The sequence below is a fragment of the Hylobates moloch genome, unplaced genomic scaffold (assembly GCF_009828535.3).
Source record: "Hylobates moloch isolate HMO894 unplaced genomic scaffold, HMol_V3 SCAFFOLD_12, whole genome shotgun sequence".
NCBI classification, from domain to species: Eukaryota; Metazoa; Chordata; class Mammalia; order Primates; family Hylobatidae; genus Hylobates; species Hylobates moloch.
The window spans coordinates 60,969,264-60,980,989 of NW_026652287.1; the positions used below are offsets into that span (position 1 = coordinate 60,969,264).

The 11,726-nt window shown below is 50.3% G+C and overlaps 1 protein-coding gene across 3 annotated transcripts in view; it reads right to left on the bottom strand.

Annotated features, from left to right (window-relative positions):
* Positions 1-11,726, bottom strand: part of ANKRD27 (ankyrin repeat domain 27) — an 80,991-nt gene that overhangs the window by 32,980 nt on the left and 36,285 nt on the right. For all 3 annotated transcript variants that reach the window (XM_032170365.2, XM_032170369.2, XM_032170366.2), the window contains 3 exons: positions 11,113-11,245; positions 3,179-3,271; positions 490-617 (listed from right to left, as the gene is read on the bottom strand). In XM_032170365.2, the coding sequence (XP_032026256.1) occupies positions 490-617; positions 3,179-3,271; positions 11,113-11,245 (354 nt within the window). The remainder of the gene's footprint in view (positions 1-489; positions 618-3,178; positions 3,272-11,112; positions 11,246-11,726) is intronic.

Consider the following 11,726-nt stretch of genomic DNA (forward strand, 5'->3'; position numbering starts at 1 on the left):
ATAGGCAGGTGCCATGGACAGAAGACGGCTCACAGGATGCCAAGAGATGTGTGTCTCCGGCACTGTCCCAGGGCTCACCCAGCATGAAGAACAGAGGCACCTGGCCCTGGAGTCTCTCCCCCACCAACCCTTTAGGCCTCCACATCCAGCAAAAAAGCCTGACAAGGATAATGGGAAACCAAAAATGTTACTGGGAAAAACTGACATTCCTCCCATCCTAAAACTCCCCTTCTGAGGCTGGGGCAGGCCCTATAACCAGCCTACCCTGGGAGCTAGCCCGCCAGGGGGCAAGTGCTTTGACAACCTCTAACCTATCTGATTCTCCAAAGGGGCAGCTGTTATCATCTCCACTGTACAGCAGAGGCAGCTGGGGGGCAGGGAGGACAGTCCTTAACTGCAGTCACACAGCACACAGTGGAGAAGGTAGGTCCAGGAGGCCTTCTGTCTCCTGCTTCCTGGCACGCCGAGCCTCCACCAGCACCCTCTTACCCAGAGACGAGTTTCTCACAGTCATCGCAGAAGCAGAGAGGGTGACACATCTTTTGGACAGCATCTTTATCGTGGTCCTCTTGGCTCAGAAGTCTCTCCACTTCTTTCTGGTTACCTGATGCAATGTGCTGAAAAGTGACATCCAAGATGCTATCCACATGCAGGAATTACTCAATTATTAGGAGTAAATTTTTTGAGAGTCCTTTCGGTTTTTTTTTTGAGATGGAGTCTCATCCTGTCGCCCAGGCTGGAGTGCAGTGGCATGATCTCAGCTCACTACAACCTCTGCCTCCTGGGTTCACGCCATTTTCCTGCCTCAGCCTCCCGAGTAGCTGGGATTACAGGCACCCGCCACCACGCCCGGCTAATTTTTGTATTTTTAGGAGACATGGGGTTTTGCCATGTCGGCCAGGCTGGTCTTAAACTCCTGACCACAAGTGATCCACCCATCTCAGCCTCCCGAAGTGCTGGGATTACAGGCGTGAGCCACCGAGCCTGGCTGAGAGTCCTTTTAGAAATGCTCATCTACGCGTTTATGGATGAAATGATTTGCCCTCTGGCATTTCCTTCGTAATCATCTTGGTGGTGGGGAAAGGAGGTGAGGAGAGGTGAACAACTGCACAATGGTGGCCTGCTCATTCTACTACTCTCTTTCTTTCTGGAAATGTTAACAGTTTTCCATAATTAAAAAAACAATAACATGCCTGGAGCGGTGGCTCACGCCTATAATCCCAGCACTTTGGGAGGCCAAGGCAGGCGGCTCATGTGAGGTCAGGAGTTCAAGACCAGCCTGGCCAACATGTTAAAACCTTGTCTCTACTCAAAATACAAAACTTAGCCAGACGTGGTGGTGGATGCCTGTAATCCCAGCGACTCGGGAGGCTGAGGCAGGAGAATCACTTGAACCCGGGAGGTGGAGGCTGCAGTGAACCAAGATCACACCATTGCACTCCAGCCTGGGTGACAGAGCGAGACTGTCTCAAAAAATAAAAACAAACAAACAAACAAAAAAAATGACAAAATTCATAAAGCAATAGGAACAGCGGGCAGACAACACATCTCTGAACATCAGTGTGGATTTTGCCACCTCACTAGAAAAAGCCTCAGTCCTGTTCCTCTTGTAGTCTCTTTTTTTTTTTTTTTTTTTTAGTGAATCCCTACAGGGTGATAACAGAATTTATTTATTTATTTTTTTTAGAAACAAGGTCTTGCTATGTTGCCCAGGCTGGAGTGCAGTGGCATGATCAGAGCTCACTGCAGCCTCAACCTCCCGGGCTCAAGTGATCCTCCGACCTTAGCCTCCCATATATCTGGGACTACAAGTGCACAACACCATGCCCAGCTTCATCTTGTATTTTATTTATTTATTATTATTATTTGTATACTTGCTATGGACTAGGGGATCCTCTTTTATTCTAATAGAGCCTCAATCTGCAAAGGAAAGAGAATAGCTGCAATAAGCAGGAAACCCCATCAACACACAAACCTGCAGAGCTCACCCTGTGCTTCCTGGACGTGCTCATTCCCCGGGACCCACTCCGGCTCCAGGTCACCTGGAAGCACAGCAGCTTCCCCCAGAGGGCTCTGCCCTAGCCCAGCGCTCACGGACTGCCCTGTGGTCACCTCAGCGGCCTGCCTGTGGCCAGTGCCTGAGCAGGGAGCTGCCCCCATGTGCCAGGTGACCAGACCACCAGGAAGTCAGGCACCGTGTTCCCAAGCCAGTGCACACACCCACAAACATCTGAGAATGGGCTCGAGCCCAGCGGAGGCATCAGCTCTGCCAGGGCTGCCAGTGGAGGCGCCACTGAGCTGGCCTGGAAGAATGAGTGGTATTCCACGGAACTGAGAAAGCAAGAGGCCTGGCCTGCGCCCACAGTGTGCCGCCCAGCACAGCTACAGCACAGCACGCTAGGGGAGGTGGGGAAACATGCTGGTCTCACTCTGCCACCCAGGCTGGAGTGCAACGGCACAATCATAGCTCACGGCAGCCTCCAACTCCTGGCCTCAACTGATCCTTCCACCTCAGCCTCCTGAGCAGCTAGGACTACAGGTGCCCGCCACCACACCTGGCTAATTTTTGTATTGTTTTGTATAGACGGGTACTCATGATGTTACCCAGGCTGGTCTCGGGCTTCTGGCCTCAAGTGATCCTCCCACTTCGGCCTCCTAAAGTGCTGGGATTACAGAAGTAAGCCACCCCACCCGGCCTTGATCCCAAATTTAAAACCTCAGCATTCCTACTGCCCATTCTGAGCACAGAATGGAACTTCAGGGTTTATGCAGACCACCACACTGATCATTTTGTTTTCTTTTTTTTTTTTTTTTTTTGAGACAGTCTCTCTGTTGCCCAGGCTAGAGTGCAATGGCATGATCTCCGCTCACTGCAACCTCCACCTTCTGGGTTCAAACGATTCTCCTGCCTCAGCCTCCCGAACAGTGAGACTACAGGCGTGCACCACCACACCCAGCTAATTTTTGTATTTTTAGTAGAGGCGGGGGTTTCACCATGTTGGCCACACTTGGTCTTGAACTCCAGACCTCAGGTGATCACCCACCTCAGCCTCCCAAAGTGCTGTGATTACAGGCATGAGCCACCATGCCTGGCCAACCCTGATGGATTTTATAGAGACGCCAAGAGATGCAGCGTTCCTCACCCACCTTTACCCACAGAGACGTCTTGGTATCTCACCTTAAACAGGCAGTCGGTAGGAGACGAAGTCATCTGAGAGAGTAAGCTCATTCTCTGCTTAAGGAACAGCCTGTCTCCAAATCCCTCAGACTCCTGCAGGGAAAAAACCAAACACACCACAAGACGTCAGTGCAGATCCTTCAAAACCCAGCACCTCAGCAACAACCCTGGCTGTCTCTTCAGAGCAGTATAGGCTGCGCCTCTCTCCCGTCTCATACGGGACCTGCTCGCTGAGATGGAGGATGGGCTGACGTCAGGCGGAAAGAAGGGCTTCCTGGAAGTGGAGGTTTTGACGGTTGCTTCCTGGCGGGGAAGGGGATGGCGGCGGCACCCTGACTGCGTGTATATGTGGAATGTGCCATCTCCAGCGTGGAATGCGGCACACACACACCATCATCCTCCAGATGGAAACTCACATTGCCCTGCCCTCCCTCCCTCAAGCCTCTGACCAAATGCCTGCACAGCCCAATTCCCTGCTGTCTTATCTGGGGCCTTTGGGCAGGAAAGCCATTTCACAAGCTGGTCTCGATTTTCCACTGTCAACCAGCAGGAAAGAGAGGGGTTTTGCTTTGTGGACATGCCTATTAAATAATATGGCCACATGGCCAGGCACAGTGGCTCACACCTATAATCCCAGCACTTTGGGAGGCTGAGGTAAACAGATCACCTGAGGTCAGGAGTTCGATACGAGCCTGGCCAACATGGTGAAACCAATCTCTACTAAAAACACAAAAAATTAGCAGGGCGTGGTGGTACATGCCTGTAGTCCCAGCTACTTGGGAGGCTGAAGCAGAAGAATCACTTGAACCCAGGAGGCAGAGGTTACAGTGAGCTGAGATCACACCACTACACTCTAGCCTGGGTGAGAGAGAGAGACTCCATCTCAAAAATAAATAAATAGGCCAGGCACGGTGGCTCATGCCTGTAACCCCAGCACTTTGGGGGGCCGAGACGGGTGGATCACTTGAGGTCAGGAGTTTGAGACCAGCCTGGCCAACATGGTGAAACCCCTCTCTACTAAAAATACAAAAATTAGCCAGGTGTGGTGGCGGGCGCCTGTAATCCCAACTACTCAGGAGGCTGGGGCAGGAGAATCACTTGAACCCGGCAGGTGGAGGTTGCGGTGAGCCAGGATTGTGCCACTACACTCCAGCCTGGGCGACAGAGCAAGACTCCATCTCAAAAAAAAAAAAAAAAGGCAAAACTCTAGATACTTTTCATAATACTTTATTAACTCATTTCTTGCAAGACTGTTGAATGCTTCCTTGAGCACCTGCAACCAAACCGTGTAATAACAAATTCGCTTCCTGAAAAAGGGTCTTGGTGGGAATTAAAGGGAGTTTTTGCCAGCCAGCGGCTGCCAGAAGACCCCCAAACCCTGAAAAATTTGTGGAATAAGGATGTCTCTTTACAGTCCTCTAAGTTTTGACTTGGAGGTCCACCTAAAGATAGAGCCGACAGCACCTCTAGGGATAGGCCATTCCTGGGGTGGGCTGCCAAGCAGGGTCCTCCCAGCAGTCCTCCAGGAGGGTTAACTTAGCAAATGAATACCAGCACCTGTGAGAGGCACTTCTGCCCCCAGCTGCTGTGTGCTATATAAAGCTCTAACAATCCGCTTTACACCGCAATTCACAGCTGAGCAGCTTAGGGTCAGAGAAACATCACACATTGTTATCCGCGTAAATCCAGCACTCTTGCCGCAACTCTGGTTAACAATTTAGACAGCAGTGATGAAGAGAGGTAGGTCTCCCAAGACTGAATCTTCAGGGAAGAATGAGCTATTGGAAGAGAGGGGGTATCAGCAAGGACTTACTAGAGAAAGGAGTAAATCCTTTTTATGAGAAACCCAGTAATATAAGGAAGGCCAGAAGCATGCAAAGCTGCAGCCAAGAATGGTACAGGTTCTTTCTTGTTTTTGTCTTTTATCTTTTTTTTTTTTTTTTTTTTTTGAGACAGGGTCTTGCTCTGTCTCTCAAGCTGGACTGCAGTGGTACAATCATAGCTCACTGCAGCCTTCAACTACCAGGCTCAAGTGATCCTCCCACCTTAGCTTCCCAAGTAGCTGGGACTAAAGGTGTGCCACCATGCATGGCTAATTTTTTGTAAAGATGGGGGTCTCGCTACGTTGCTCAGGCTGCTCTCGAACTCCTGGCCTCAGGTGATCCTCCTGCCTCAGCCTCCCAAAGTGCTGGGATTACAGGCATGAGTGACCAGGCCCAACTCAGATTCTTTCAAAGTTCTCTCTTTTTTTCGTTCACAAAGGTAACTCTAGAGTCATCCCAGTAATTTATTTTCAGAAAGCTGAAGTCTTCATTTATGAACATGCTTAAAGAATGCTGAGTAGGTGTGGTGGCTCATGCCTGTAATCCCAGCACTTTGGGAAGCTGAGGTGGGAGGATCACATGAGCCCAGGAGTTCAAGCCCAGCCTGGGCAAAATAGCGAGACCTCATCTCTACAAAAAATTTAAGAATTAAAAAATTAGCCGGGTGTGGTGACGCACACCTGTAGTCCCAGCTACCCAGGAAGCTGAGGCGGGAGGATCCCTTTGAGCGCAGGAGTTGGAAGCTGCAGTGAGCTAGGATCACACCACTGCACTCCACCCTGGGTGACAGAGCGAGATCCTGTCTCTAAGAAAAATAAAATGCTTATGGTCACCTCAAGTATATCTTGCAGAGAAAATTTCCGTGAAACTACATTATCTAAAATCAATAGTAAAATCTAACTCGATGTCCTCATATTTAGTCCTTAATACTTTTCAGAAACCTCTTCTGCTGTGAGGAGATACACTTGGGATTTTTCCCTAGGAAACACCATCAATACATAGCAATGACTCTCTACATTCCTAAAGGGAGCTTCATTACTTAAACCAGTGAGCAGCTAAGACAGAGGCCATAATACAGACAGAATCACAACAACAAAGAAGCCACGACGCCTGCTCCGTCAATTACAGGCCACAGTAAATATACGAGCATCTCTCAATACCTGCAGGGTGGGCTTCACAGCCAGCCATGAGGATGATGCATACCTGTCTCAAGGTTTCACCAGAACCAACCATACTCCATCCAGGAGGGCAGAACCAGGGTCCAATACCCTGACAACAAGAGGGGTGCCTTGGGCTGTGACCCTCCCTTGCCCATCCAAACTAAACACTATCCTTAGGGGCATCCTTACACCCCAGATGCAGAGACAAACAGACACACCCAAGACATCTGAGCCTATAGAAGGAGTGGACTCAGGCTGGGGGCAGTGGCTGGTACCTGTAATCCCAGCACTTTGGGAGGCTGAGGCAGGTGGACCACTTGAGGTCAGGGATTGAAGACGAGCCCAGCCAACATGGTGAAATCCCATCTCCACAAAAATACAAAAATTAGCCGGGCGTAGTGGTGCATGCCTGTAGTCCCAGGTACTTGGGAGGCTGAGCAGGAGAATCGCTTGAACCCAGGAGGTGGAGGTTGCATTAAGCCGAGATTGCACTCCGGTCTGGGTGACAGAGCGAGACTCAGTCTCAAAAAAAAAAAAAAAAAAGAAAGACTGGACTCAAACCCTCAAACCAACACCAGCACGAGAGAAGCAACCTCTCAAATACTACTCCCAATGTGCCTGCAATATTTTCTGAAATAAAAGGAGGTGTGAGAAGCCAACGGATACTGTTTGGTCAGCCACCTCCTTACAACCTGGCAAAGGCCTCCACAGAAAATGAGAAAGTAGAAGACAGCCACGCTACGGGGCAGCAAGGGGATGGGAGCATCTTCGAGAGGTGGACACCTCTTTCCAGGTGACCAGAGACACCGCGGGCCCAGCAAGGCACAGCGGAGTGATTCCTCTGCAGGGCAGGAAAGCCGGCCAGGGAGCGAACTCTCAGACCAATCAGAGCGCAAGAACCAGAGGGCAGGGCAGAAACCACTGCAGGCACGGTGAGAGAAACACAGGTTCCCAGGGCCTCATAGAAAACAAGTCAAATTCACAACTCTTACTCCCCAGCCATGGAAATGAACAGAAATTCTGATGCTGCACACACACATAGGTAGAGACACAAGAGCACACACACACACATTCTTATTATTTATTTATTTGTAGAGACAAGGTCTCACTATGTTACCCACACTGCTCTCCAACTCCTGGCCTTGGGTGATCCACCCGCCTCAGCCTCCCAGAGTGCTGGGATTATAGGCATGAGCCACTGCACCCAGCCCACATACATACTCTAGAATCTTGCTGATTTCCCCCTAAATATGGAAACACGGCAGAAGAAAGTAACTTTTCAGAAGAGCCACAGCCAGCCACATCTGAGATGCGATGGATGACCCCCAATTTCACTGGCAGCCGAGTGGGGGAATTAAATCAGACTTCAGAGAAGAGCAGAGATTAATTCTTCATCAAGTACCTGAATACCGTCAACGAATACAGCGAGATCATGATCTAAAATTTTGGTTAAAAAGATAACTGCATTCATTCCTTGCTACCGCCAAGTCATGTGGAGGCAGAGGCTCAGGTGTGTTCAAGATTCAGCTGCACCCGTGACCCACCGCCATAGCCAAGGAAGGCATTGTACTGCTGCACCCGTGACCCACCGCCATAGCCAAGGAAGGCATTGTACTGCTGCACCCGTGACCCACTGCCATGGCTGAGGAAGGTCTTGCACTGCTGCACCCGTGACCCACAACCGTAGCTGAGGAAGACATTGCACAGCTGCACCCATGACGCACTACTGCACCCATGACCCCCTGCCGTGGCCAAGGAAGACATTGCTGCTGGCGGTGTAATGGACGTTAACACTGATTTATAAGGGGTCCTGAAGGACTCCTTCATCCACGGTGGCCTAGCACATGGAATTCCCCAAGCTGCCAAAGCCTCAGACGAGTGCTAAGCCCATCTTGGTGTGCTTGCATCCAACTGTGATGAGCCTGCAGATGCCACACTGGGGAGACCCTAGGTGCTGAACACCAGGTCAAACTAATTAAGATTGATGACAATGAGAAACAAAGGGAATGGGTAAGGCCTCTGTAAAATTGACAGAGAGGGGAAACCCCATGAAGGGGCTAGCTGCAACTATGTAGCAGTTAAGGACTATGGCAAAGAATCTCGGGCCAAGGATGTCATCGAGTGCGTCACATACAAGAAATGAACGAATAAAATGCTGGCTCACATGCATCAAAAAAAAAAAAGAGAGATACAATTGTGTATGTACAGAAAAAAAGACAAATACTAAAATATTAATAAGTGTCACCCCTGGCTAGTAAGTTTATGGGAAGTTTTTGTTGTCTTCACTGCCATTTTATAGACTGCAAATATTATTTGTAAGCAAATATTAGTCTTCTAATTAGGAAAAAATTAAGCTATTCTTTTGGGAAAAAAACAGTACTTTCTCCCTCTCTCTCTCTCTCTCTCTATATATATATTTGAGACAGAGTCTTGCTGTGTCGCTCAGGCTAGAGTGCAGTGGCGTAACCTCAGCTCACGGCAACCTCTGCCTCCCGGATTACAGCAATTCTCCTGCCACCACGCCCGGCTAATTCTTGTATTTTTAGTAGAGACAGGCTTTCACCATGTTGGCCAGGCTGGTCTCGAACTGCTGACCTCAGATGATCCACCTGCCTTGGCCTCCCAAAGTGCTGGGATTACAGGCGTGAGCCACTGTGCCCAGCCCAGCACACAACATAATTTCAATTATGTAAAATATACATGGGTAGGAAAAAGACTGAAAATGCAAGAACATGTTAATAATGAATGAATGTGGTGGAACTGCCTGCACCTGAGGGCGCCTGGACAGGCTGATGCTGTCTCCCAGACACTTTAGCTCATCATTATTTTGGGAGATTCTACATCAAAGTCTGACAAAGATGAACATTCAATCCTTGGCACTCTCACCTTGTAATACAGAGATCTTTTCATTTTATTGATTTCAACTTTGTGATTTCTGTATGATCATGTTTTACTCACTGGTATGTAGTAAAACAGGCCAGCAGGACAACTATGGTTCAAGATTCTCATGAGTCACGTAGAAATATAATCTCACATCCCCACCGACTCCAGCCAATGCTCAATAACAACCAAGGAAACAATGGCAAGGCCACTGAGTCCTCAAATTGCACACATTAATGGTCTCACAGATGGCAGTGGCGGCCCATCGGGAGCAGCTGCTGCAAAGACTCAAGCTGCAGCGGAGGAGGCGTGGCCAGGGTTGTGCACTCTGCAGGGCCAACAGGAGCCAGGAACAGGCTACTGAGTTGGCAGGGTAGGAGCCCTGCACTCCCAGGCGCAGCTGCAGCCACCCAGCAGCAGCTCTGGATCCAGGCAACTCTGCGCTCTCGGGCCCAGGAAGCACCCCTGCCCCCACAGGCTCGTAAGTGCCTGCTCCCGCTCCTCCCCACTCCTGGCACCAACTTCAATTTCGGAGGAAAGCTGAGGCCAAGCCCGGGTACTGTTGCAACCCAGCCAGGTGTGCACATGCTTGGGGTGACGCTGACACGCCAGCCTCATGATGCCTCAGACCCCTCCAAGATTTTGGGCGCTGATGAGCATGGGAGAGTAGCCGAGGTAGGGGCTGAGGGCAGCTCGGTGCAGGCCTGCAGATGCCCCTTGGCACAAACAGCCTGGGTGCACTGGCCAGCATGCTGATGGTGGCAGAAGGCAGACAGGCTCCTGGGCGGAAAGGGGCAGGTCCCCAGTGAAGCCCCACCTTTAAGACAGGGACAGCCTGAAGCCTGGGGGCCAGGCTGTCAGTTCCAAGTGGAGTCCACCGCCCAGAGTGAGAACTCATGGTGCTTTCTCCAGACCCACCCATGGACCAATCAGCACATACTCCCTCCCTTCTGAGCCATAAAAAACCCCGGACTCAGCCAGAATCAGACAGATGTCGGGACTACCAACTGCAGGAAGGAGCTACCTACGTCAGGCCTCTTTGACTCGTCAGGACAACCTGCCTGCGGAAAGAAGCTGCCCACTGTGGGTCTCCTGAGAGCTATTCTGCCGTTCAGTGAAGCTCCTCTCTGCCTTGCTCACCCTCCACTAGTCTACGTACCTCATTCTTCCTGGACATGGGACAAGAACTCAGGACCCACCGAATGGCAGGACTGAAAGAGGTGTAACATAAACAGAGCTAAAACATGCTCCCGACTCACTACATTGCAGGTGACGAGAGGAGAGAAGAGCTCTGGCCCTTCAGGGATCCCAACCTAGGAGTTCCCTGAGCCAGGGCTATGACACCCTCTTTGGGGCTCTGCAGTTCCTGGTGTCTCCAAGCTTCCAGGTGCCACTGTGTTCCCCAGTGCCCACTGTGGAAGCAGCCTACAGTATGTCTGCTCCAGCTGCAGCCTTGCATGGAGCAGGACCCTGTACAAGCAACTTGGAGCTGCCCACCCCACCTCAGTCGTCACACCTGGTTGTGTGCAGTGGCAAGACCCTGCACTTGCTCACATACCCCTCGCCACTCCACACCTGGCTCGCCCTTGGCAGGCGTGGGATCCAGGCCAGTAGTGCAAGCCGCGCGCAGCCTGCCAGGCCAAGAGGGTGAAATGAGTCCGGCAGGCCCAAACAAAACTCAGGCAAAGGAGCCACCAGCCACAGAGGTTTCCGGCTGGAAAAGTGACAGTCCAGGGATCCCGTGACATCAATTCTTGGCTATCAAGGTCAAGAAATCCAAATTCCATACTTCTGGCTTCGCTTTGCACCCACATGTCTTTGGAGAGGATGGGGACTAAAGTAGGATATTAACAATGTAAATCCCAATGATAACCCACCAACTTTTACCACCAATTGGGGGCTTGGTGTTCTCTTCACTGAGTGATTTTCAAGACTCACAGCCCTCAAACAGCTGAGGCTCCACTCCTGGGAGGCAATTTAAGAATCCCTCTGCCCACATACCAACCCCAGCACCCCATCAAGGGAACCATGATGCCCACAAAGGAAGGCCAGGGCAGGGGTGAGATCTTACAGGGGGTTTAGCAGAGAGGCTTCCTTGCCGAATATATTCGATGGCAGCTTCGAATGAGGTCAGGCAGTATCCCAGTTCATCCTTTGCCGAGCTGCTAAACCTGAAGTTTTTGATGTAACTCAAATTTGCCATCCTAATGAAAGGAAGAAAAAAGTTATGTTGTCGTCTATCCAAGTCACACTTCTGCAAAAAAAAAAATATTATTGGCTTGGGCGACTGATCAAATATCTAGTCAGTCGGTTCGCTCAGGAAGCTACGACCACCATCCCCTGGGTCTCTCTGCAGAGCGTGTGCGATTAGGAACACAAGTAAAATGACTAGCTGGTTCCCTGAAATAGTCTTTAGCAAGCTCATTACTATAAACTGAGCTGTGGGTTCTGGGGCCAGAAAGAATGGCAATCAGCTTTCTGCTCAACCACTGTCTAGACACTCATTCCAGAACAAGAAACGTAAGTTCTCTGGGCCTTGGTTTCCCCATCTGTAAGTGGATGGATGAAGCGAGGGGAGGCCCCACACCTAGCTCATAACAGGTGTCCAATTGAAGGTGGGCTTTTCCTAGAGTTACATTAGAACTAACACAGTGCAGCACTGCCATTTTTTTTTTTTTTTTTTTT